The sequence below is a fragment of the Ricinus communis genome, chromosome 2, assembly GCF_019578655.1.
Source record: "Ricinus communis isolate WT05 ecotype wild-type chromosome 2, ASM1957865v1, whole genome shotgun sequence".
In the NCBI taxonomy this organism is placed as follows: Eukaryota; Viridiplantae; Streptophyta; class Magnoliopsida; order Malpighiales; family Euphorbiaceae; genus Ricinus; species Ricinus communis.
Window position 1 is genome coordinate 11,691,967 of NC_063257.1, and position 25,561 is coordinate 11,717,527.

The window sequence follows — 25,561 nt, forward strand, 5'->3', positions numbered from 1 at the left end:
ATAGAATATAGATCGAATTTATTAAAACTAATAATAAGTCAAAATCATTTTATACTCGATGAATATCTATTTTATTTTTATGTGTTTTTATATATCCGTCCGATTACCCTTCCTAAATTTTACATATCAAAACCCTAATCCACCTGAACCAAACCGCATAAGCCTACTTTTCAAGTCGGCCAATAACCTATGTTACGAACCATTTATAAAATGTTCCATGTCCCGTTAAATGTGGGGTTTTTCTTTAAATAAAATTGTGAATAGGGGCCAGAGTGAAAATAGCAAAAGCAGAAACGACAAATTTTGAAAATTGAGCAGACCCTCCGCTCAGACTCAGAGCCATTTATGAATCAGAAATGAGTAATAAGGGACCTGTCACTGAAAAGCCTAAAGGCTAAATCTAAAATAAAAGCCGCCAAATGAACTAGCACATACTCAACAAAACAGAAGGGCCCCTCCCCCCCCTCCACAACACGATTATACCATCAACAGCCAAGCCAAGCCAAGCCTAAAATCAATCTCTCTTTCTCCGTGTGTCTCTTCAATGGCGTCGTACTCTGCTTCCATCTCTAGCACAAATCGCATTCTCACATCAAATGCATTGTCGCATGACTCTAGGCCTAATACTAAGAAGAAGATCTCCACTTCTCGATTCTCTACTTTGTCTCTTCTTCCACCTTCGCCTCTTTTAAGGTTTTAATTTCTTTTTGATTTGTTGCGCCACTGTAATTCAGTTTCGAAATTGGTCTGTTCTTTTACTCAGAGCTGCGAAACGAGCAAAGAGAAAAAAACAAAATTTTAATTTACTATTGTTGTTATTATTATTATTACTATTATTATCACTGTTGCTGTTAATTTGTGGTTTTGGAATTGATTAAGAAATTGAGATTGCTAGAAGAGGAAATGATACTAAAACTGCTAAACGGTGATGAAAAAAAAACAAGGAAATGAAAAAGAAATTAGAGTTGAGTTGGGTTTTCATATACTTAAGTTACTGTGTACGATTAGGTAGTGATGACATGTTTGATTTCTTTTAAAGCAGTACTTAACTAAATTGCTTGAAGTTATTAGATTGCGTGATTCTTTATTTGTGTTTAGTTGAGTGCTATATGGGACTAGCATTAATCTTTATGTGGATATTCTATATTTTTTGGGAGTTGAGCTGTTCTCTTAGCTTAAAAGCTGTATGTTTTCTTTTTTAATTTTTTGGTTTCAGGACAGCTTTGCTTTCCCAGTGTGGAAGAAGGGAGTCAGCATGCGGTCATGTCTCTTCTTCCATTAAAGGTACTTGACTTGCTATCTTTGTTATTTTAGTTTAGATACTGATAGCTGCACTAGAATGTGCTCTAATTTCTAGTTTGTTTTTAGCTGTTTTACTTGATGAATCCAAAGAAAAGGTTCGCCTTCCCAAAGGCGATATGTGGTCGGTTCATAAGTTTGGCGGTACTTGTGTGGGAACCTCTGATCGGATCAAGAATGTAGCTGAGATAATCATCAATGATGTTTCACAGGGGAAGTTGGTGGTTGTTTCAGCCATGTCAAAAGTGACAGATATGATGTACGACCTCATTCACAAAGCACAATCACGAGATGATTCTTATATAGCTGCTGTTGATGCTGTTTTCGAAAAACATAGATCAACAGCTATGGACCTTCTTGATGGGGATGACCTTGCTAGTTTTCTGTCCCGGTTACATCATGATGTTAATAATCTCAAAGCCATGCTTCGTGCAATATACATCGGTATAAGATTTCTTTCTTGGCACGCTAGTCGGGTTAATGAATGGATATGCAGATTATACAAGTATAAATGGACTCAACATGATCTGTTGCTTTATTATATTCTTTTGTTTTAATTTCCTAACTCTTGTTGAGGCTTGTGGTGAATCATACTTCCTTAATTGTCATGCACCTTGATTTCACATTACTATCATCCTGATCTGCATTTCTTCTAACTGCATTTTTTTGCCCCCCTCAAGGACTATGAAAGTAGGATTGAATATTTCATAAAATAATGGATATTCCTTTCTCGAACTTATTAAAAATGTATCAATGAGTGTAGGTTTATGATAGGGTATGTGCACTTTATGCATGTCCTTTTGCTGGCTTCTTCTATATTAACATGAGGTGCTGATCTGTTTTCCTTCTCATAATTTAGATTCTCACGGGTGCTAACGACTTACTTACTGGAACTATTGCAGCTGGCCATGCAACAGAATCATTTACTGATTTTGTTGTAGGACATGGAGAGTTATGGTCTGCGCAGATGTTATCATATGTTGTCAGAAAGGTCCACTGTCTATTGCTTTTCAAAATGCACAGTACCTGACGATACTATATCCTGCAGGTTACCTAAATACTATTAAATTTTATCCTTGTGCAGAGTGGGCAAGATTGTAAATGGATGGACACAAGAGAAGTGCTTATTGTAAATCCTACCAGCTCGAATCAGGTTGATCCTGATTTCGTGGAATCTGAGAAAAGATTGGAAGAATGGTTCGCTAAACATCCATGCAAAACAATAGTTGCAACTGGTTTCATCGCCAGTACACCTCAGAATATTCCCACAACTTTGAAGAGGGACGGCAGCGACTTTTCTGCAGCTATAATGGGTGCCCTATTGAGGGCACGACAAGTCACTATTTGGACAGATGTTGATGGGGTTTATAGTGCGGACCCTAGAAAAGGTTTGTGCAAGGTCTTATGTGTGAGTGCTTTTTGTACATTCTTTCTGTAGATGGGATTTCTCTGCTTGTATTGCCTGGAGAACCTTTGTACTCAGTATAATACCCTCTTAACAGTTTTAGGAAAAAAAATTGTTAAGTCTTGATGGAATGTTAATAATTCTTTTTTTTTTTTTTTCTTTTAACTTATCCTGCAGTTAGTGAGGCGGTAATTCTAAGGACATTATCTTATCAAGAGGCCTGGGAAATGGTAAACTTGATTGCTCTTCTCCTGCCTGCCAATGTTCTTTCTAATTGTTAGCTTCAAGTTTCTAAGTTTAAGCATGTGATTTTGCAGTCTTATTTTGGTGCAAATGTTTTACATCCCCGCACTATTATTCCTGTTATGCGATATGATATTCCAATCATGATAAGGAATATTTTCAATCTCGCTTCACCTGGAACAATGATTTGTCGGACTTCTACTGATGAAAATGAAGATTGCCAGAAATTGGAGTCGTTTGTTAAAGGTTTTGCAACAATCGACAATGTGGCTCTTGTGAATGTTGAGGGGTGAGCCATTTCATGGTATTTGCATTTGTATATCTTCTGTAGTTATATGTTGTACTTGCTAATTTTTATTCATTCTTATTTTCTTTTTTCTTTTTGCAGAACTGGAATGGCTGGTGTACCTGGTACAGCTAGTGCCATTTTTGGTGCTGTGAAGGATGTGGGAGCTAATGTCATAATGATATCCCAGGTATTTCTACTTCTCATAACACTATTGACAGTTTTCTTAGTTACATGGATGCTTAGTTTGATTTAATTTTTTACAGGCTAGTAGCGAGCATTCTGTATGCTTTGCTGTGCCCGAAAAGGAAGTAAATGCTGTTGCAGAGGCATTGCAATCTAGATTTCGTCAAGCTTTGCATGCTGGACGCCTTTCCCAGGTACTCTTTTAAATTAATCTGTACTGTGGACTTCATTGACAATTGTACAAGATCTTACTGTGTCCATTTTTAAGTCTTTGGTCTTGCGGTTTTGGAATGAAGGTGAAGTTTCTTGTACTGCAATATTCCTCCTAGGGACTATGGAACAAAAAAGAGTAGCATATCTCTCTCTCCCTCTCTTTGTTTCTAGGTTTCAAGTTTGAACTGGTTAGTAGTGAAGTTATGAGCTGGTTATGTATTGGTTTCTGATTGGTCGACACAGGCTAAGTTCTTAGCTCATTCCTTATTTTATAATCTAGGCTTTATAGCTCTGTTCATGTCTTTACATGATTGAGCACATATAACTGCCTTTCAGTCTTTGTCGTAACAACTTTCTTTCTCAGGTTGCCATCATTCCGAATTGTAGCATTTTAGCAGCAGTTGGCCAGAAAATGGCTAGCACTCCTGGGGTCAGTGCTACTCTATTCAATGCACTAGCTAAGGTAAAGAGAGTTATAATAGTTGTTCAACTTTTATATATCCTTCAGCTGCAATCTTATTTTCTTTTTTGCCCCATAATATTTTCTTATTGAAGTTTTTTTTGGATATTATTGCTATGCAGGCTAGCATTAATGTCCGCGCCATAGCTCAAGGTTGCTCTGAGTATAATATCACAGTAGTAGTCAAGCGTGAAGATTGTATAAAGGCTTTAAGAGCTGTGCACTCAAGGTTTTATCTCTCAAAAACAACAATAGCTATGGGGATTATTGGACCTGGTCTGATTGGTGGTACATTACTTGACCAGCTCAGGGATCAGGTGCATTGCTAGTTATCATATCCTTTAATAGTTTATTTATCTTATATGGGAAATTTTTGACTTATCTTGGATTTGAATGTGCAGATTATTGTGTGTTTATAGCAGTTAGTTTTAGGAAAGTTAAGTTTAATATTCTCTCATTTTAGTATATATGTAAAATGGTATAGATAACAAGAACTTAAAATCATAGTCTAGATCTTGCATAGGGCTTATTTTGGGACATTATGGACTCTTCTTAGTCCTTGGAGCTTATAAGCATCCCATTTTAAGTATTTTAGCTACTGGTCCAGTATTAAGATTTAAGAGCTTGGGCTAGAACCAATCTACCTGTTGATCAGCTTCAAGATTCAGGTTATTGTTGTAATTTTCAACTTTTTTAGGATAAGCTGGCTTAGAGTGTAAGTGAGGTTAGCTGCTTGTGAGCTATCAGCTATGTAGATTTGACTTGCAAAAGATTTGATTTGAAGAAGAGTACTGTGCTTTTTCCACAATTAGAAGCTATTAGCTTTTAGTTTTCCTAGTTATAAAGATCAAAGTAATGAAAATAATTACTGTGTTCATACTCGTGGAGCAATTTAACATCAGCGGCCATGCAATATCGCTCTTCAATTGGGAGGACATGTGCTCAAATGTTATTTGATAGTGTCTTCTCTTCAAAATTTTCGAAATTGGTCTAATTTTAGATTATAACTAAAATCCTACCATTCCATTTAAAAGGTGTTGTTTATTTATTTTGCAGGCAGCTGTCCTTAAGGAAGAATTTAACATTGATTTGCGTGTTATGGGAATCACTGGATCCAGGAGAATGCTTTTGAGTGAAGTGTAAGTCATAAGCTTCATGCTTCCACATGAAGTTCCTTCCCCTATACTTTCTATTCGATTTATTTCAAAACAGTATGACTCCTTTGCTTTCTAATTTTCTGTTTTGACTGTATTTATTTGACAGTTTTGCTCTCTGTTGAGGGTAAAGAGAACCGTCATTCCTACTGATTAAAGTTTTTGCTCATGTAATCAATTTCAAGGTTTTATAATATGTTTCCTAAATAACTTTTATTTTTGCACACATCACTTGTTAATCAACCGTATCTAAATTAGATTGCAAGAACATTGAGTTGAAGTCCGGATATGTTAAGTAGACTGATTTTCATAATCCATCATGCAATGAAGGAACCTTGGTTGTTTCATTGAAAGTCACCTAATGAAAAAACCAAGACACAGAAGCAATTTGAGCTTTTTAGAGAAATATCAAGGATGTGCTAAATCAATAAACCTGACTATAGAAGCATCCTTATGATAGCAGCTGTATAATTTCAAATGAGGAAGAGTTATTGTGAAAATTGGAATTTGACATGTATAAGGCTAGGGTAACTGGATTTGAGAATTTTTGGTATTTAAGTACCATTATCAGGGTGGGTTTGCGCACTCAAAAATCTAATCTGAAAACTGACATGGCTGACTCATCCTTATCTAAACCCTCTCGCATCATATTAATACCCGAGTCTTCTACCAGATTTGGTGAGGATCAGGTAGGTAATCCAGTTCGGCACTAAGGGCCACTTTGGCATTGCATTTGTCCACCTGCTTTTTTATTATTTTATTTAATTTGTTTTTATATAGTTGATTTTGAGATCTGACTTTTGGGGGAAGCAGAAAACACCATGCTTTCCCCAAAGGCATGTTGCAAAAAGCACAAATAGTAAAAATAGGAGAACTAAAAACTCAATTTTTCAAAAGCAGGTTGTTCGAGAGCAATGCCAAAGTGGCCCTAAGATCTCAATTGATGCTCATGGTTTTGCTTTGAGCTTCTGGGGCAAAATGTGAATGTGGAAACAGTGCATTTATCTGCTTGAATATGGTTATTATCACTGGAAATAATAAATTTGTTTATTGTGATTAGCTATTGGGTTTTGTTCTTTTAACCATAAATATTCTAGAGTGCTTGCATGCAATTAAGGCTCTTAGGCTTCTATATCTCTGGTTCTAGTGGAATTGACCTATCAAGATGGAGAGAACTCACAAGGGAGAATGGTGAAGTGGCTGACATGGAGAAATTTACCCACCATGTGCATGGAAATCATTTTATTCCAAATACTGTGTTGGTAGATTGCACAGCAGACACTAGTGTGGCGAAATGTTACTATGATTGGTTGAGGAAAGGAATTCACGTGATTACCCCAAACAAAAAGGCAAATTCAGGACCACTTGATCAGGTAACATGAACTGTATACTATAGTGCTTTCAGTGAAACTTAAAGATTAAACATTCTCATTATTGTTATGAGTAACTTAGCTTAAATGTGTTGTGCGCTTGAATTAATGTTTGATTAAGTATTTTCCATTCCTCCATAATGATTTACAACCTCCTAGTTTAGAGTGAAATTACTCTTGCTTACTGATACCAAATAACTGTTGGGGCAGAACAAACTTTTGTTCCTCGTGATTTTATTTTTAATCATTAGGTTGATGTGTTTGAATTACTTTGAAATGTTCCAAGGAGTGCTTTGTTCACTTTCCCGTTGAAGGCCAGCGCTGTCCTCATCAACTAATCTCAGCTGTATTAATAGGCTTTTCTTGGGTGCCCACCCAAGAATTGGGCCTTATTCTTTATGCTATTCTGTGGATATCTGTATATATGTCGATAAGTGTAAAAAATTCTATTTAACTCAATCTATTGGATTTTCTAAACTATATGTTTAATGCTGTAGTTATGCATGTCTATTTGATTTACTAATGAAACAACTCTGTGAGTCTGTTGATTTTTGTGTTTTTATTTACCTACAAGTCATTTAAGGAGAAAAAAGCATCTTGAATGAGGATGCAATAAAGATTCCATATTTAATGGCTGATAATCATGTAGTATTATTGTTATCAATTTTTCTTCTTGTCATCATCGTCTCTTCTTTGTGCCCTAATATTGGGTGTAAATGATTCTCGTCTTTCCTTTTCTGTTTCTTAATTCTTTTTTTTTTTCTTTCTGTATAAACCAGTATTTAAAGTTGAGAGCTCTTCAACGTCAATCCTATACACATTATTTCTATGAAGCAACTGTTGGAGCTGGCCTTCCAATAATTAGCACTTTACGAGGTCTCCTTGAAACTGGAGATAAAATATTGCAAATTGAAGGAATTTTCAGGTTGGTCCTGTTTGCTTGATTAAAGGCTTCAGAAACTTGTACAAGGACTTTTTTTAAATACTTTAGAGACATGTTTTCAGAGTATTTTAAAAATTTCATATTGACAGATACTTATTTGAACAACTAAACTTTGATTAGTTAGTCTCTTAACACATTAACTTTCAAAATAACTTGTATAAACACCTGGACTCTATTTTTATGTTCTCTTAAATGCTTTTAGTTTTCGATTTAACCTAACAGAAACTGAGCCAGTTTTTTTATAACATTTAAACACGTGCACGATATACACGGATGTGTTGAATAAAGTCATGTCAAAAAATGTTTAAATATCATAAAAAGAAAAGACACAAGTTGAGGAGTCTATTAGGATTACAGCTAAAATTAAGGTGTTAAAGTAACCAAGTAATCAAAGTTCAAGTATTCGAATATGCATTTGGCCTTTGATACTTAGGTGATTCTGTTGAATGCATCTTTTAATGCTAACCTTCTTCTCATGATTTATCATCACAGTGGAACTTTGAGTTATATTTTCAACAACTTCAAAGGCACAAGATTGTTTAGTGAGGTGGTGGCAGAGGCAAAGCAGGAAGGTTATACTGAACCAGATCCGAGGGATGATCTATCTGGAACAGATGTTGCCCGAAAGGTACAGTATAAAATAAATCATTTGTCAATGTATTTACATCATTATTCTCAAATACACTGATTTGATTAGATTTTAGGTAGGAGCTCTCTCATCGTTAGTTTTGTTAGCAGCAGTCAGCTAGGAACCATGTAAAGGCTTGCCATGTGAAATGGGCATGACTTGCTCCAACCCAGGACTTCTGTACTTCATTTAACTTGTTCGATTTTTTCTCACTAAATACAATTGCATATGCAGGTGATAATTCTTGCAAGGGAATCTGGTTTGAGGTTGGAGCTTTCTGATATACCTGTTCGAAGTCTTGTGCCTGAACCATTGAGAGTAGGATTTTCTTTTTCCACCATTATATGAATTGTGAATTAATTACCTTTAAGATACTAGTTCTTTTTTTTTTTTTTTTCTTTTACGTGATGAATTTACCTATTGCTTCAGGCCAGTGCATCTGCTGAAGAATTTATGACAGAGTTACCAAAATTTGACCAAGAAATGGCTAAGGAAAGACAAGAGGCCGAGGATGCTGGGGATGTAAGTACATGCTTCTGTTAGTCTTTAAAGATTTTAAATTATTAGAATTCCAATTAGCAACTGATCCATAAAAGTGAATTTATACAATGATCAGAATTTAAAAAGAAGTGTGAATAACTTGATAGTATAAGTTCACATATAGATATCCTGGGGAAGTTCTTCATATGTTTGTTGAAGAAATCTGTGAACAAGCAAGAAAATGGAATCTTATTTTTATAGGGTGTGTGAAAGAAAAGAATGGCTTTACATTCTAAGAAACAAATGAATAAGGGAGAATATGTTTCCATTGTACTCTGTAAACATGAGCTGATCGTGCGTTAGTGACAGTTGTTTATACAGTTATATATATATATATATATATATATATATATATATATATATATATATATATATAGAGAGAGAGAGAGAGAGAGAGAGAGAGAGAGATACATTGTTCCTTAATATTTTATAGAATGACATCAGTTCTTTTCTGTCATCTGTCTGATGATGGCTTCAGTTTCTGGTAATGGCTTGAAATTGCAAGAGAAAAGTTACTAAGGTGATAGTGATTCAACTAATGTAGTACACATGAAATCAACTTACAATTAAAGAAAACAAAGATGTATAGAACTTCCATCTCTGACAATCTTATGTTGTTTTCTCCTTGTAATCAAAAGGTCTTGAGATATGTTGGAGTGGTGGATGTGGTGAGGCAAGAAGGGCGTGTTGAGTTGCGAAGATATAAGAAAGATCATGCATTTGCCCAGCTCTCAGGTTCTGATAACATCATAGCATTCACTACTACAAGGTACAAGGAGCAACCTCTAATTGTCCGTGGGCCTGGTGCTGGGGCTCAAGTGACAGCTGGTGGAATATTCAGTGACGTTTTGCGGTTAGCCTCATATCTAGGCGCTCCATCATAATAACCTTGCGATTTTTTTAGCTGTGCTTCCATCTTAGATATTTTTCATTTCTTTTATCCTAGGCTTGAGTTTGTGCTTGTGTTAGTCTAGTGGTAGTAGTGCTTGAGCTGCAGTTAAGTATCCTAGTGTATGCCATGCCATTGTTTTAAACATTAAATTGCTGAAACAGCTTTGGGGCTAGAGTAATTTTGCAAACATATATTCGGCCTTGCCTATTTTTTTCTTGCCTAAGGCGCGGTAGCTTTCAGAAATGGTAAATATAATCCTGTCAAAAGTGCTCCTCTACAATTCAATAGCAGGCTTGCACTGTATTAATTTTGGAGCTTAGTTGCATCTTAATCTCTTTGTATTGCAATATCTGATTAGTGCAAACTTTTACCTCATCCAGCAAAATGCATTACCATTCACTGCTTGATGTACGATATGGCGGTTGAAAGGCTGTTGCATGATATGTAATTATTGTCATTGAGGAGTTTATATCTGAGAACTGATCTAACCCAGTTGGATAAGAGTGTGTCCAGGCCAGTTCTTTGCTGTGGATACCTTAACGCACACAAAATGGGTGCTTGTTAAGCATTGTGCTTTTGATCACTGGCCTAAGGATAAAGACATCTTCTTTGATTGCACTCCGAAACAACCCAACTGTTATCTTTAAATGATTTTGTCATCCTTGATTCAAAGGCAGGCCTGGACTGTAGAAATAAGTTCTGGTTAGGTGCTCTTTCTGTTCATCTTTCATGAATGATATAGGTTTCCGACTCAAACTCAATGATGAACACAAGTTCACTCCTATTGGTATGTGGTTCAGGTTGTGATTACATGAATCTGCCCCTATGCATTGCAGTGCACCGTCTGATAATTTAGTCTGAGACTTTATACCCCTGTACAGATAGACATCCCCTTTTAAGTTCAACCTCGTACAGTCATGGTGGTCTAACAATCACCAACAATATGGAAGTTTAAATGATATAAGGGAAGCATTGCAGAACTCAAGAAGCCGGTACTTGTACATCCTTGCACAATTTCTATCATACATGCAACAGAAATAAAATTGTGGAAAATTGAATCTATATTATCCAAGTGTCTCTGAGTTACTGGGAGTTTCTTCTATCAATTGATTTTTGGACTCAGGTAATACTTTGGATCTCTGAAAAACCTTGTAATAGTATCTGCTTTTTCAGCTGAAAGATCTGTGGTCTCCAGGATACGCTCTTTGGATGCCTTAGCAATTGCTTCAATGGACCCAATAGCTTGATTGAGCTGAAAGGGGGAAGGTAAACTTTGATGAGTTTCTATGATAATTCCTTACTGCTGCATTTGCAAGGGATCCTGTAAATTGTAAAGAAAGAATAGAAAGATAAAGAAAAAAAAAAAAACTCCTTTTTGGGGTGGGTTAAGTTACCGCATTAGCATCATGATTGTCAATGCCTGGTATGGATGTGACCACTCTAAGGAAAATGTCCATCCCTTGCATAGCTTGTCTCCTCTTCAGATACAACCAAATAATTATGGAAGTTAAAAAAAGAAGTTGCAGATAGATTAAGCAGAATGACTAACCTCAGCCTTCAATTTTGATATAACATCCTGCTTCTTGCATGCTGCAGTGAACATATAATTAATGTTATTATTACTTTTAATATAAGTAACATAAGATTTATGTTTAAAAATCTCAAAATCTAAGACTTCGACTGTTTAAATTATCATTGTTCGGCATGAGTTTGGTATCTTAATTTAATAAAAATGTGAGACTATTTTAAAACCTCACTGGGCAAAGAACATGAGTTTGCAAGAAAATTGAATACAAACAATATATGATTTGATACCTCCACGAGAGAGAGCAATCTTAACAATCTTTTCAAAACCCATCTCTTTGTCTAGCACAGGCACAAAAGTAGGCCTCCCAAACTCCATTCCAAACCTTGAATCCAAGCAAAATGTATTCAGATTCTTCAAAATCATGCATAAGAACTTGCAAAGGTATCAAAATTTCATTAAAAATTTAGACCTTACTTGAAGTAAGAGCGAACAAATGAATCATTATGGTTCTTGGTTGGAAGGCAAACAACCACATAAAGATTAGCAAACTGGCCCTTCAACTTCTCAACTCTGTTCAAATCATGCAAAATTAACAATATGAACCTGATATTACAATTGTAAAACAAAACGGGGCAGATTAATAACATTACCTAGTGAAGATGGGCATGACATTGTCACAGTCCCAATTGGTTATAAAGATGAATGCAACTGACATGCCTCCACAGTTAAAAATGCAGTCCTGTAAAGTTGAGATTGTAAAGGTGAAAAAAATGGCAAGATTTTATAGCAAGGAAACAAGAAGAGAGAGTGAAAATTACAGGGGAAATAGGGACGAAGTTGAGACGGAAGGAATTAGCAGATAGGAAAGAGGAGACGAAGTTGATGAATGATGGACTCTGTTCTTGTTTCCATTTGCTATTCATCATACAGACTCCTGCTGCAGCTGCATTCCCTGTATTTATTTATTTTATTTTAATTAATTTATCAAATTGAAAAAGAAAGTAACAGCAGGAGAACTCCATCTTACCTGAATTGTACGAATTTTGAGCTGATGGAGCTCCACGGAATGATCTGAAATACGCCATTGTCACTGCTTCCAGAGAAAGTGAGAGTCGAGCTGTAGAAGAAAAGCGGGGAATTTAAAAATTGAAGTTCCTGGGCCTGGGCCTGGGCCTGGGCAATAAATGTCACATGGGCCTATTCCGACCTTTCATCTTCTTCTACTAGTTAGTAACAACTGAAGCTGTGAAACTGTGTGGCTGTGGCTGCAGAGAAAGAGGGAATGGACTCTGCAAACTCCAATATCTCAATCTCAGTTTCTTCTTCTTCTTCTTCTTCTTCTAAAAGACCGTCGAAGCGCCTGTTGTATGATCGCCGTTACGGTTGGGTGTAAATATCTCTCTACCTCTCTTATTTTATTTTATCTAATTTAAATTAAGGATATGTTGGGGTTTTGAGGGGTCTTTTCATTTTGAAGGAAGACGGGCCCGGTTCGAAAGGCATGGTTTTCAGTATGTCTCCAGATAGGGCCCCCCACTAGTCCATAATTAGTTTTATTAATTTTGCTTTAATTTTTCTTTTTTTTGAAATTGTAGAGTTGATGAATGGAAAGAGCCCTCGGAGGAAGCATTAGCAGGAGGACGCGGAATGTAATTATATATCTTTTGTTAATTAATTAATTAATACTTTTATTGATTCTGTTAATTAACACTATTATTGTTATTTTATATAAACAGGTTCTGCATATTGCCTCTATCGAAAGCTCTCCTAAATTCAGCTTCTCACTCTGTAAAGATCCTTTTACCTTCTCACTCTTTTTGTTTATTTCATAAAATTCTGCCATTACTAAATTTTTATAATTTATTTTTCTTTTATTTTTGTCTGTCAGTGTTATGTAAATTTTTGTGCAAATAAGTTTCAACTGATTTTTACATGTGCAATGAATAGACGAATGATACCTATTCTCTGACCGTATGCACTGTAATGCATATATAATACGATTGAGATGTAGCTTTTGCACTTAAGCGTTGGATGATTAACAAGTAATTCATTCATTTATTACTAATGAATATGTGCTACTCATCTACTCTTATTATTACTATTCTTTTACCATTTTGTGCTTGCTTACTGCACTACTTTTTTCTATCTGAGCTGAAAATCATTTGCATTACAATTGATACATATGCGGATAGTATGTTCACCGGTCAATCGTTCTAGCTAGTCTTCATGAGGGTTGTATTTAGAGAGAGAGAGCCTCGCGGGTCCTGTTTTATTACCTTAGTTAACCTTCATTTACACCATCTTCAATTTCACTGACTAAGGGAAGTGAGAATAAGATTCTAGACTGAAAGCTTATTGTTGTTGTTCACATGTTATATTTTAGTAGGCTGCAATCAGTGAGTAGTTTACTCCATAATCATTCAGGAGGAATCTTCAGAAGGGTAGTAGCGCTCTCCTAAAAGGAACCAGAAAAGTAAAAATAGACAACAAGAAGATAATGCTCGTTGAAGAAGTTGTTAATTGTTCAGTGAATCATGTAGTGGTTAAAACAATAGGAGTTTCTGAAGGTGCCATTTCTTTTTGCTGAAATCAGGTCCTTTAACTGTATTTTTCATCCAAAGTTTTCATCTTACATCTTTTAGTTAGGCACGGTTACAGGATAGTAATGGGACCAAACTCTCTTTTCAGCTGATGAATTTTTATACCTGTATCCACTATTCGTGTTGCATTCACAAACTAATCATTTTCCCCAATAAGAGTCCCGTTGACTACATGGTGTTCCGATAATCTTCAACTTCGAGTTGATCCTTCACATCTACATGCACAACTACCGACTTCGAGTTGATCCTTGACATCTGCATGCACAACTGGATTCAAACGCGTAAATGCTTTCAATCATTTGTTTTTTGCTGTTATATTTCCTTATGAGGAATATGAAAGAGAAAAGCATCGGAAGGTATTATTACTTTTATGAGGAAAATTAGAGCTGCCATTTTCACTCCTAATGTTCATTTTCTCACAGATTAACCTTGCAGCAAATTTTGCTGTCAAAGTCTTCGAAAGGCCGGATCTTTTCACCCCTCAAGCAGTGAAGGAGAATCTTGATCAACAGCTTCAAAAATTCAACTCCACCCTAAGAAAACAAGAAATCAACTGTCTGTCTCTCATGGAAAAATTTCCATCACAAACTCTCACCTTCCCCTCCCGTCTACAAATGCAAACAAGAGAATCATAGCTGGCGTGAAGTATGTAAATTTTACTCTATTTCTTGTTGTATGTATCTAATCCGTACGTACATCTCCAGGCATATTTTGTTTATTTACATGAATTCATTGGGTCTTTGTTTTACATGAGTTCTCATGTCTAGAACACATAGTTTTTGCTTCGAACAATATATTTTGTGAATGTTGAGTTTAGTCACATGAAGTTCGTAAAAGTCTTTATGGGGGCTGTTGAAAGGTTTGTAAATTTTAAAGTAAGGGTTAGTGATGCCCTAATTTTGAACTTTAGGCAAATTTTCAATTTCGTCCAACTTTTAATTTTATCAAATTTTTTTCATTCTTCTTTCATGTTGGCATGATAACATGGTAACATTTGTAGTCCCATCTAAAGTTGATTTAAAAAACATCAACTGACAATTGATTAGTCCCAATCAGCTTAATCAACTGTTGATTGTATCAGCTCTATTTTAAAGCGAATAATATACTTACTTTTAGTCCTGCATAAACTGCTACAAATAAAGTATAAAGTATGTACGGTTAATAGTTGATTTGATTGTTATTTATTTATTTATTTAGACACTATTATTTTTCTAAAACTTATTAATAATAATTTATTTTAAATTTATCTGATATAATTAAATTTTTATATTTTATAATAGATTATTATTATTTTAAAATTATTCTTAATCGTTAATAATTATAATATTTATAATTATGGTGTTTAAAATTAAAAAAAAATTATTAGTAGAATTTAAATTTAGATTTCTACTTTTAAAATAATTTTATAAATATTTCTAATAATAAATACAATTGAGCTAAAAAAATTAACTATGGTTCTTTTAGTATCATAAATTATTTTTATTAATTTATTCATTGAATATATTATTAATAAAATAAATTATGTTTAATAATAAATTATATTTTTAATGGTCATTTAACATACTAACAGAACCGTTAATAAAATTTTACAAAAAAAAATTAATTTATCAACCATCAGGTAGCAGCTATATTGACTAGTTGAACTAAACATGCACTTAGTAATTATTAAACCTAAGATTAGAAAAAAATAGAGGAACTTAGGCTTGAAGAATGTTAATAATTAAGGAGTTTCTTTTATTAAAGAAAAAACATATTAAAGAGTTAAAACTTAAATTTTTCTTTATTAAGTACGCATTTTTATTAAGGGATTAACTATTGAAAGGGTTAATAGTTAATCTTGATATGTAGTGTATTTTCTTTTAATCTCCTCTCTTGGAATTAGAGAGAGTTAAAAAAACAAAATAAGATTATAATCATTATTAGCAATTTAAATTTTTTTTCCATTTATTAACATATTTTCATTTTAATTTTTTTATATTAATTTAAGAGTTTTGCTAGGGTACCATTTTCGCACTCTACCATTATAAGTCTATTTTTTAATTATAAATTATTAACTAATATTATTTTAAATAATTTATTTATGTTATATATTCTTCTATTAATATCGATTATTAATGAATATATATATAATTTTTAATTATTTATATGAGTCAAAATCTTATAATTAAATTTTATAATTGTTAAATACCACTAATTAAATTTTAAAAATAGATAAATAATATTAATAAATAAAAATAGTATATTTAATTGATCAATAATTAAATACTATATATAATTGACTAACTTAGTATTTAACTATATTAATAAATTATTAAATTAAAATAATATCAGATTTATAAATTTATATAGTATCGTACACCTATAATATATTAAAATGACCCATAATTTAATAGTTACATTAATAATTAGTATATACCATTAGCCATTAACTCTATCCCTTGTTCAAATTTACATTAAAAAAATTAAAAGACATGTTTCCGGTTTAATTAAAGATAGAATGTGAGTTAACTTCAGATTAAACCTAATTGAATCAAACATCTTTTACCTTCAACTTGGCATACTACACCAATCTGTGCGGTTACGCCTAATTTTATACCAAGTTCAGCTACATATGAGGACAGTGTAGTTTTTCTTTGGAAAGATAAATTCTATTTTTGCTCCTTGAATCGTTTTTATTATATTAATCTTTTTTATTTTCACAAAATTAATTACTAATCTGTTGTTTCTAAAATCAATGCAGCTAGTTTTGCAATAAGTCAATTTTAGTATTAATAAGAATAATTACTTATTCTAATTTTTAGCATAATTTAATTTAAAAATTTAAATATTTTGAAAGTAATTATATTTAGAACAATATTATCAAATTATTATATAATTTAACTTGAGTTATTAAATAGAATAATATCTATAGTTATAAATATTTATTTTTATTATAATTTTGGTAGACATACGAATCAAACTGTGCTAAAAATATTTATTCTAATTTGATAAAAAATATTTTTAAATAAATTTAATATCTAATAAGAAATTTTAAAATCAAATTGTAATTTTATTTATGAATTTGATTCTTTATTATATTGATTTTGGATGGCAAGAGATAATATTTGATTTTGTAAAAATATAAGAGATATTTAATATAAAAATAATATAAAAAGCAATTCATAATATTATAATAAAAATTATGAAATAAATAGTAATTATTCCTATAAATTATTTATTAGGGTGATAAAATTTTGTCATGTAGATAAATTTTTGTGTGATCTTTAGTATCTTTTGTTGTGAAAATAAGTTCACCATTTTGAGATAATTAGTTAACATTAGCCTTAATTGACAGATAAGAGAAAGCTTAATTTTGTGTATTATTTTTTAAATAAAAAAAATTTAATGAGCTAAATAATATTTTTTTATTTATAAAAAATATAATAAACTATAAATTATATAAAATTAATTATTTAATTACATTCGGATAACAGTAAAAATATATCTAATATAAATAAAAAAATTTAAATTTAAACACTAGATGCTATTATTAGTTGAGCTAGATTTAAAATATTAAAAATTATATTATATTCTTACCCCTTAAAAGAAAATAATATTATACTCTTAAAAAATTATTTTAGTTGATTATATTATACTTGACCTAAATAAAGTTCTTACTTCCTTAAAACTTGATTTCATACATATTATTCTTTCTCACAATAAAGAGTTTGATTTTTAGCTTTCTTATAAACGGCAAAATACAAATAAATTTTAACTTTATCCTAAAGTATAATTAATTTCTAAATGTTGAAAATGTCACATTTAAGTTTTAAACATCTTTAAATTAGAAAAAATCTCAGCCACTAATGTTATTAATATATTTATTAGTGGTATTAATTTAAAAATAAAATCTAAAAATTTCTATATATTTCATATATTTTTCCCAAAAAAATTAAAAAAAATCTATATTTTATTATATACTTTATTAATTTTTATAATATAGGATAATTAATTGTACTTAAAGGGAAAATTCCAGGCTTAATCTATATATTTTGCTTTTAAATTCTTTAGATTTTTATAAGCCACAGGTTTGTTTTGTCTAAAAGAATTACTCCATTATTCAATTTATGTAATTTTCTTTCATAACAAAAAAGGGAAAAATGTTTTTTTTTTGTTTGTTTGTTTTTCTTTACAAATTCAGAGTGCAGTGAGCCAAGTGAGAATCGTGGCTAAATTAGAAGCCACAAAATAGCAGAAAATATTACACATGTTATCAGACCCATCAGCCCCATTGCCACCACCAATTTTTCGCATCCCATATGATCAATTTTTCTTTTTTCTTTTTTCTTTTACATGGCAATTTTCCAAGTTCTGAGTTTCAAAAGCAACAGCAAGAACAGCAATCCGAGCTGCTGCTGTTGCTGCTGCTAGTAGCTCTCTTTATCCTACACTCTTAAAATGCGCACCCTTCTCTCATTGAGGCCACCTCCATCACCATGTCTAACTTCAAGTTTCCATTCTTCTTCTTCTTCTTCTTCTTCTTCTTGCACTTCGTTTCTTTATAGTTTTAGACCCAACAAACGCTTTCACTTCTTGACTCCATGTTCTTCTCTTAAACAAACCAAGAAGCAGACTCTTCAAAAGAGTAACACTGCTCCTCAGAGTTTAAGATGGTTCTTGAATCCTAAAGGAAGTGGTGATGATGATGATAAGATTAATAAAGGAGAAAATGATGATGGTGGTGGATTGGAAGGGGATACTGCTATTAAAGGTACCCTTTTGGCTGGTGTTTTATTAGTTGGTGTCGTTGGTGGTTTTGGTGCTGTTGGTTATGTTTACAGGGATCAGATCAATGCTTTCTTGAATCAGTTTTCTGGGTTTATTGAAGGTGACTCATTTTCCTTTTTATTTGTATGGAATTTTATATGTATTGGTTATGCTGGTTTTAATGATTTCTCTAGAACTTTTGGTAACAGTTGGGATTTTAATTGGAATTTCAATTTCTTGAACCAGCAATTTCTTATTGGGCGTACGCATTTATGATTCGTTGTGTGATATTGCTGCAAAATCTTCTGAATTTGCTTTGCAAATCAATGAGACTTCCTAATATATCTTTGGTTGTTTGGTGCTAATGCGGTATTAAGTCTCTTGTTTCCTAGCAGTTGTTTCTTGAGTTGCTTAGGATTTGAACATGTTGTTAATGGAATTCGATTTTCACTGAAACTATGTTCTTGAGGAATGAAAATCCTTTTTTCTTTTTATTATTGAGTATTAATGTCTTTCAATGGAATTTTTATTTTGTGCTTGATATACATTTCATAAGAAGTCAATGTTCTTCTGAAGTTATTCTGAAATATCATTTGTTTATTATGTCAGCAAATGCAGCATTATTATTGTAAAAGTGACTTGTTTTCATTCTCACGAGTGTATTATGTTCATTAATATTCTCATTATAACAATTACAAAATGCAATAAAGCACGTCTAGTGTTTAATTGGTCCTAAATTTTACCTTTTTGTCTTTAAGCTTTGTGGTTATCCTGGATATTACCTCCCATTTCCCACCTGTCATTTGTTGGTGTTAACATCCATTTTAATATGATAGTGTTTAAGTTATGATATTCTCAAGGGTAAGTATATAGATTTATGATTTTATTTTTCTTGATTGTTGGGAAGAATGGGGGCAAAAGATGAGGTGAGCGTTTTGCTTCTTAATATAAATGGTGAATTTATTGCGCCTTTTTATTCATGTAAGCGTGTAGCATAGTTGATACTAACAGTGGGAGGGATCTCATTGTTTAATTGATTTTTTGTGTTATAATTATGAGTTTCTTTCTTCTATATTCAACTATGTAACTGTGTGCTATGGAGTATAATAGTGAATTTTGATTTTGATAGGGATGAAACTGCAATTGGTCTTGTGCAATGTCCTATAATATTGTTAAAATTCTCTAATAAAGTGAAACTTTCTGTCTTTTAAATCTTTTCTTAATAGTGAACTCAATTAAGAATATATCTAACAAAATTTTGGAATTATTGTAAGGTTAAGTGGCCAAGTGATTGGTAAACTTACAATCTCTCTCGCGGGAACTTCATAGAGGAACACTTTTAATTATTCCTGTGGTGAGGGGCTGACTGAATATCGTGGGGGATTATTAGTAGTTGTTTCTATTAGTTTTGAAGATGAGAAGGGGAGAGGCAATGAGCCTTTTTTTTCTTTGAACCAATTGCAGTATTAATAAGATTCACAGATAGTGGAGAGAGAAACGAAATTGCCTCGGTCCTGTGAGTATGTAGCTCCTCACTCTCCCTATCCATCTGTGCAGTAGACCTAAATATCAAAACTAAATGCTTTGAGGAGCTAGGGAAAATTCAGTGAAATTTTTTTGGGAGAATTTGGATTATTGTTAATTATGTCAAATCATGTTGGTTTAAATGGAGGTGAAGGATAGCATAATGAGGAGCTGCCTAGGAAAAATTTCATCTTGATTTGTGTAAATGAAGTGAAATGAACATTTTCTTTTTAAGTGAGGCTTTCCTGTATGGGATCTGAACTCCTACATGTGGAGTTAAGTTCAAAGGTTCCATATTTCTCATCAAGGTCATATACGTTTTTCTTTTCTTTCCTTAATTGTTAATTTCTCTGTTTTGATAGTCAAACTTTAATGTTTCCTATTCCTCTTGTAGAAAGGAGTTGAAACAATAAAGTCTTGACGCTCTTCTTGTTTTTAAATGTGTAAATTTAATAGATCTTTCACACATGGAATTTCTTTGACAGTTTTTGCACCTAGTTTAAATTAATGTATTTGGTTTGTTTTGATGGTGGTGCTGTTGTATATACTAAAGTTGGATGTGTTTTGAAATAGAGCAACAGATAGCGAAACCTTTCATATCTCTGTCATAGAAGGCTCTTATTAGAATTTCATATAATTCTTTCTTGAACAGGTTATGGACCTGCTGGATATGCTTTATTTGTAGCAGTTTATGCAGGACTGGAAGTAAGCACGTTATTCACTTTCTTGACTTCAGTCTAATCTTTTCTTGATATTAACTGATGTATTCATGTTAATTCAATTAATTTTATTGCTCCTTTAAACAAAACTTTTAATATTTTATTTCTGTAAAAGATAAATATATCAAATATGCATTACTTTATTATCATATTATATTAGTATTGATTTCCTAGTTGTTTAATTAAATATTACACTCAGAGCTTAAACTCAAAATTCATGTCTTATTTCAAATATCAAGTTCAAGGCATGCTATTTACGGGATTTCTTCTTGTTTGGAGATGTACCCATTTTATTGTGATAAAATAGTTTAATATTATTGAGATAAGGAATTATAAAATGGAAATTTCGCTTGAAATAAAGTTAAAAAGATATGACACCTTTATATCATATTGAGATGCTTGCATTGCTCAATATTTGGAGGTTAAGGGCCATGGTAAAAAATATATTGTTAGAGTGCATTTTTCTCTCTGAAGATCATTTGACTGTTCATTTATTTTATTGCATATCCTTAGTCTTATTTCTTGGAGCAATAAAACATTGCTACTTGTTATCTTTTGCTGAAACTGACTTTAACTAATTCATTGTCTGCTAGATCCTTGCAATTCCAGCAATCCCCTTGACAATGTCAGCAGGTCTTCTTTTTGGCTCTGTTATTGGCACCATTATTGTCTCTATTAGTGGCACAGTAAGTTGGGTTCTATGAGGCTTTGTTTATTGCCAATATAGGAGAAGAAAACCACGGCTTTGTGTTCTGAAAGGTAATATCGGATATGCTTTTACCCTTTTCAGGTTGCTGCAAGTGTTGCCTTTCTAATTGCTAGATATTTTGCTCGTGAGCGTATTCTCAAACTGGTTGAAGGAAATAAAAAGTTTCTTGCCATTGACAAAGCGATAGGTGAAAATGGCTTCAGAGTTGTTACCCTCCTTCGTTTGAGCCCTTTGCTTCCATTTTCTCTGGGGAATTATTTGTATGGATTGACGTCTGTTAAGTTTGTTCCATACGTATTGGGAAGGTATGCTTATCATTCATCTTGTTATAGTTGTAAGGTGTAATGTTGATTTTCTATTATAAGTAATTTAATGAGATATCCATTTAATTGCTAGTATTTATGTGAAGATTGATCGCTTAATCCTTACACTTTGCATCTTTTTTATTATATGACTTTTTACCTGTGAATCAATGCATACTTGTTATACTTCCCTTACAGTTTTTGGGGCCATTGCATTTGATGTTTGTTAGCATGTGAAGGAGATATTTTATCTCTGGCCCTGTCACTCTCTGTACATCCGGTGGCCCAATTAGCTACATTTTTGCTACATAACTTGGCGAGGTTGTCAGTAATATAGTATCTCATTGCATAGGCCTGAATTGAATTAATCCTCAAATCTGAAATTAGGATGTGATCTTCACAGGTCTGAGCTATCTTCCTACAATAGCCAAAAGTGTGTGGAACTTCCTAATATGAGACACAAGAAACAATTGATTTCCCTAATAGCTGTGACTCAAAATCTATAGATTCTTATTTTTGCCTGAAACCTTTTTTCCTTTTAAATTTTGGTGCATAATTAAGTATCTCAAATTACTTGCTTTTATCTTATTAATTCAAATTCATTGTTGTGCAGTTGGTTGGGAATGCTTCCAGGAACATGGGCTTATGTGAGTGCCGGTGCATTTGGCCGAGCAATTATTGTGAGTTTTTCTCTTTAGTATTACTTCAAATTTTCTCTACGTGCAGATTTTGGATTTTCATCTTACTTAGTGTGAAGAAAACTGGTTTTGTTACACAATTGTGATGCATGATTATATTGTGGAATATGTTTATGGTTTAAATTCAAACTTTCCTGTTTAGCTTGTGTGATCATCTCCCATTCAAAATCATAGATAGTCTTTGTTCTTAACTAATTAGCATTGCATGGGATGTTTCAGCAAGAAGAATCTGATATTGGATTAGTTGGAGGAAACAATTCACTGTTAACTCTTGGGCTAGGATTGTTAGTCACAGCATTAGCTGCTGCATATGTGACAAAGCTTGCCAAGGTAAGATTGTTATAATTGCTACTTCTTCCCAGAAAGATGGTCATTTTCTCCTTTTTAGTCCGTCCCATATTATACTCCATTTTCCTTGTTCTAATTGTCAGTTTAATAAGTTATTCTAAAAAGTACCCTTTATTAATTAAGATAGATATTTATCATATGCAAATAACTTTCACATTTTATATTTTGTTAGAAATTGTAGCTTTTGTAGAAAGTTTAATAAGAGAACTTTAGAGACATAGTAATAAAAATGAATGACATTAACTAAAAAAGTCCGAGTAGACTTTCATTTTTGGACGGAGCTGAGTAACAAATCAAGATTTTACTATTTGTTTATTGATATATACTTCTTTTTACTGTGGTTAAAATGCAGGATGCGGTAAAAGATATCGAGTAAAAAAAAAACCAAGAAACTCGGCTTTTGTCAAATCAATACACTTATTAATTGAAATTGTAAGATTAATGGAGCCTCCTTGCCATCATGTAAATGCTTGTTTATTATTTTGCAACTCGAATAGCATTAGGAAAATTCCCCATAGCCCTCTTTTATCTTTTTGTTCTCTCCGGAAACTGGGGATCATTCGTTTAGGTCTGCTATCTTAGATAAAATGAGTACAGTTCTAGTTTCTCATATGGTTTATTTAAATTTCTTTCTTTTTCTTCCATAACAACCTAACTGGAGCATGTCATGTATATAGTCAATTATCTTGGGGACATTGAGGCAAAATTAGGTCTACCAGCTTTGGAAGAAACTTAATGGAGAATTTATTATCACTGTGTCTTCTTCTTTTGAATATTGGGTTGCAGTGGAGTTATCTGTGTGCAGTGAACTAAATAAAATACCTATTAGAGGCCAACCAGTTAGAAGTGTAACTTAAAAAAAAAAATTAGAAAAATGAAAAAGAAAGGGTTTTCGAATTAGATTAATATTAAGCAAATCTCATATACCAAAAGGACTGATGGTATTTTGAAAGCTCATGGCATTAGTCCTAATAAATCCTACTTTATTCCTTCAACTCGTTCTCAGAAATAGGACTATGCATCAGCAATTCTTCTTAAAAAATAATAGCAAAACACAACTTTGGCTCCTTATATTTTTAGATTTTATTTTACTTAGTCCCTAATGATCGATTTCATTTCAATAAATTTCTATACTTTTACTTTTGTCATTTTTATGTCCTGGCGTGCATAAAAATAATGTTAAACAAGCTAACAAAATATTTAATTTTGATTTATTAGATCCTTAAATATTTATTTTATTTTAAAATATTCTTAATTTTTTAAATAAATGTGTCTTAATTTTGAAAGCTTTTCTTCCAATAAGAATTTAAAAATGAACAATGAAATACAAGAATAGTACAAATGAGGCAAAAAGTGAGTGTAATATAAAAAGAAGAATATTAACAATACTTTCTAAGACAATTGCTCTCCTATCTTATTTTTTCAATCTAGTAATTTACTACCTATTTAATAAATAAAAGTAAAATAAATTTAGACTAACTTTAAAAATATTTTATCACATAATAATAATTATTTCTTAACATTTTAATATTTTTATAATTATTTATATAAACTTATTTTACTTTTAGTTATTAAGAAAGAATATAAAATTAGTTTAACTTGTTAAATAGGTATCAAGTTACTAGATTGAGAAAGTAATATAAGATGAACTAATAGGAAAGTGTTTAAGTGAGCGTTCAAGGTTAAGTCTTGCTAGCATTCCTCATATAGAAATATTGAAGTCGATAAACTGAAGAGCAATTTAGCAACATAAAATGAATATTGGCTATCGAGATTGAGAATGTTCACAAACTCAATTAAGGAAATATAATACTTTACGGATGATATATTCACTTAATTAAATTTTAAGAGAAATTACTTTTTTTTTTTTTATAAAGAAATTGTCTCTAGTTGCATGGATTTTCCTAAACTGATGTATAACAATTTATTTTAAAATTTATCACCATAATCTCTTTGAATGGTGTACAACAATTTAATGAATTACTATGAGATTGATATTTATTAAAAAAAATTAGCTTGCAAAATAAAAGGAAAGTAACGTTATTAATTTGATATCAATTCAATTTAATGGAATCATGTCGCATTGAAATCTTAGGTTAATTATTTTTGACATTAAATAAAAAATAAAGAAATAAAGTCCAATTTAGTCACTAATTTTATTGCTCGGGTTCAATTTAGCTCTTTTTAAAATTTTTAGACAAATATTTGTATTTTTAAATTAGTCCTATTTTTTACAAAAATAAAAGAGTTAGTTACATAGTCCCTAGAAAGAGAATGGACAGAACAAAAAATAAAAAAAATATTAATTTTTTATATTAAATTATTTAAGTTAAATTTTTTTATTGATATTTAAATAAAACAAAATAAAAGAATAAATATTGCTGTAATATTCTTACTGTTTTTTTTTTTTATAATAATAACAATGAAAGAAGCAGTTACAATAGTAGTGTTGCCGAGAGCAGTAGAGATGAAAGCGATTTTTCAACAAGAATAATAGTGGTAATAGCTACTTATTGCTTAATTATATTAATTATACTGAAATTATAAAATATTTTTTAAATAATACTATAATTTTTTAATTATTTTTATTTTCAAGAGAGAGTGCCTCTCACTCTCTCATTTTTTAAAAAATAGGATTAATTTGAGCCAATATACAAAGGTTTAGGCTAAAAAGTCTACAAATTTAAAAAAAAAAAAATTGAGATCGTGTGATAAGATTAGTGGCTAAATTGCACTTTATTCCAAAAATAAACAAAATAATGACAATA

General features: G+C 31.9%; 4 protein-coding genes across 4 annotated transcripts; 3 read left to right on the forward strand and 1 right to left on the reverse strand.

Annotated features, from left to right (window-relative positions):
- Positions 1-362: 362 nt before the first annotated feature.
- On the forward strand, positions 363-9,904 carry LOC8277163 (bifunctional aspartokinase/homoserine dehydrogenase 1, chloroplastic). The gene is made up of 18 exons (XM_002525465.4): positions 363-693; positions 1,217-1,284; positions 1,369-1,743; positions 2,202-2,290; positions 2,384-2,687; positions 2,882-2,934; positions 3,022-3,236; positions 3,336-3,423; positions 3,500-3,613; positions 3,997-4,095; positions 4,215-4,409; positions 5,149-5,231; positions 6,394-6,619; positions 7,396-7,541; positions 8,052-8,187; positions 8,422-8,505; positions 8,617-8,709; positions 9,366-9,904. The coding sequence occupies exons 1-18, from the start codon at positions 545-547 to the stop codon at positions 9,609-9,611; spliced, it is 2,763 nt and encodes a 920-aa protein (XP_002525511.2). The 5' UTR covers positions 363-544; the 3' UTR covers positions 9,612-9,904.
- Positions 9,905-10,563: 659 nt separating this feature from the next.
- LOC8277164 (protein PARTING DANCERS) lies at positions 10,564-12,314 on the reverse strand. Its single transcript, XM_002525466.4, has 8 exons — positions 12,175-12,314; positions 11,966-12,099; positions 11,798-11,886; positions 11,622-11,717; positions 11,435-11,529; positions 11,169-11,209; positions 11,014-11,097; positions 10,564-10,871 (listed from the first exon to the last, which is right to left on the reverse strand). The coding sequence occupies exons 1-8, from the start codon at positions 12,230-12,232 to the stop codon at positions 10,722-10,724; spliced, it is 747 nt and encodes a 248-aa protein (XP_002525512.1). The 5' UTR covers positions 12,233-12,314; the 3' UTR covers positions 10,564-10,721.
- Positions 12,315-12,401: 87 nt separating this feature from the next.
- Positions 12,402-14,495, forward strand: LOC8277165. The gene is made up of 4 exons (XM_015723220.3): positions 12,402-12,536; positions 12,743-12,796; positions 12,884-12,935; positions 14,170-14,495. The coding sequence occupies exons 1-4, from the start codon at positions 12,430-12,432 to the stop codon at positions 14,380-14,382; spliced, it is 426 nt and encodes a 141-aa protein (XP_015578706.2). The 5' UTR covers positions 12,402-12,429; the 3' UTR covers positions 14,383-14,495.
- Positions 14,496-17,988: 3,493 nt separating this feature from the next.
- Positions 17,989-23,403, forward strand: LOC8277166 (TVP38/TMEM64 family membrane protein slr0305). Its single transcript, XM_002525468.4, has 7 exons — positions 17,989-18,614; positions 20,670-20,722; positions 21,330-21,422; positions 21,527-21,750; positions 22,361-22,427; positions 22,665-22,775; positions 23,146-23,403. Exons 1-7 carry the CDS (start codon positions 18,185-18,187, stop codon positions 23,167-23,169), a joined length of 1,002 nt encoding a protein of 333 aa, XP_002525514.2. The 5' UTR covers positions 17,989-18,184; the 3' UTR covers positions 23,170-23,403.
- Positions 23,404-25,561: the final 2,158 nt, after the last annotated feature.

Bases quoted from the DNA above. Each gene is read 5' to 3' on its own strand.
- LOC8277163 (XM_002525465.4), top strand. From the start codon at position 545: ATGGCGTCGTACTCTGCTTCCATCTCTAGCACAAATCGCATTCTCACA. The intron at 2,291-2,383 runs GTCCACTGTCTA...ATCCTTGTGCAG, and splicing joins TATCATATGTTGTCAGAAAG to AGTGGGCAAGATTGTAAATG. The intron at 6,620-7,395 runs GTAACATGAACT...TGTATAAACCAG, and splicing joins ATTCAGGACCACTTGATCAG to TATTTAAAGTTGAGAGCTCT.
- LOC8277164 (XM_002525466.4), bottom strand. From the start codon at position 12,232: ATGGCGTATTTCAGATCATTCCGTGGAGCTCCATCAGCTCAAAATTCG. The intron at 12,100-12,174 runs GTAAGATGGAGT...AAATAAATACAG, and splicing joins TCAAAATTCGTACAATTCAG to GGAATGCAGCTGCAGCAGGA. The intron at 11,098-11,168 runs GTTAGTCATTCT...TTGTATCTGAAG, and splicing joins TATCAAAATTGAAGGCTGAG to AGGAGACAAGCTATGCAAGG.
- LOC8277165 (XM_015723220.3), top strand. From the start codon at position 12,430: ATGGACTCTGCAAACTCCAATATCTCAATCTCAGTTTCTTCTTCTTCT. The intron at 12,797-12,883 runs GTAATTATATAT...TTATATAAACAG, and splicing joins TTAGCAGGAGGACGCGGAAT to GTTCTGCATATTGCCTCTAT. The intron at 12,936-14,169 runs GTAAAGATCCTT...ATTTTCTCACAG, and splicing joins TAAATTCAGCTTCTCACTCT to ATTAACCTTGCAGCAAATTT.
- LOC8277166 (XM_002525468.4), top strand. From the start codon at position 18,185: ATGCGCACCCTTCTCTCATTGAGGCCACCTCCATCACCATGTCTAACT. The intron at 18,615-20,669 runs GTGACTCATTTT...TTTCTTGAACAG, and splicing joins GTTTTCTGGGTTTATTGAAG to GTTATGGACCTGCTGGATAT. The intron at 20,723-21,329 runs GTAAGCACGTTA...ATTGTCTGCTAG, and splicing joins CAGTTTATGCAGGACTGGAA to ATCCTTGCAATTCCAGCAAT.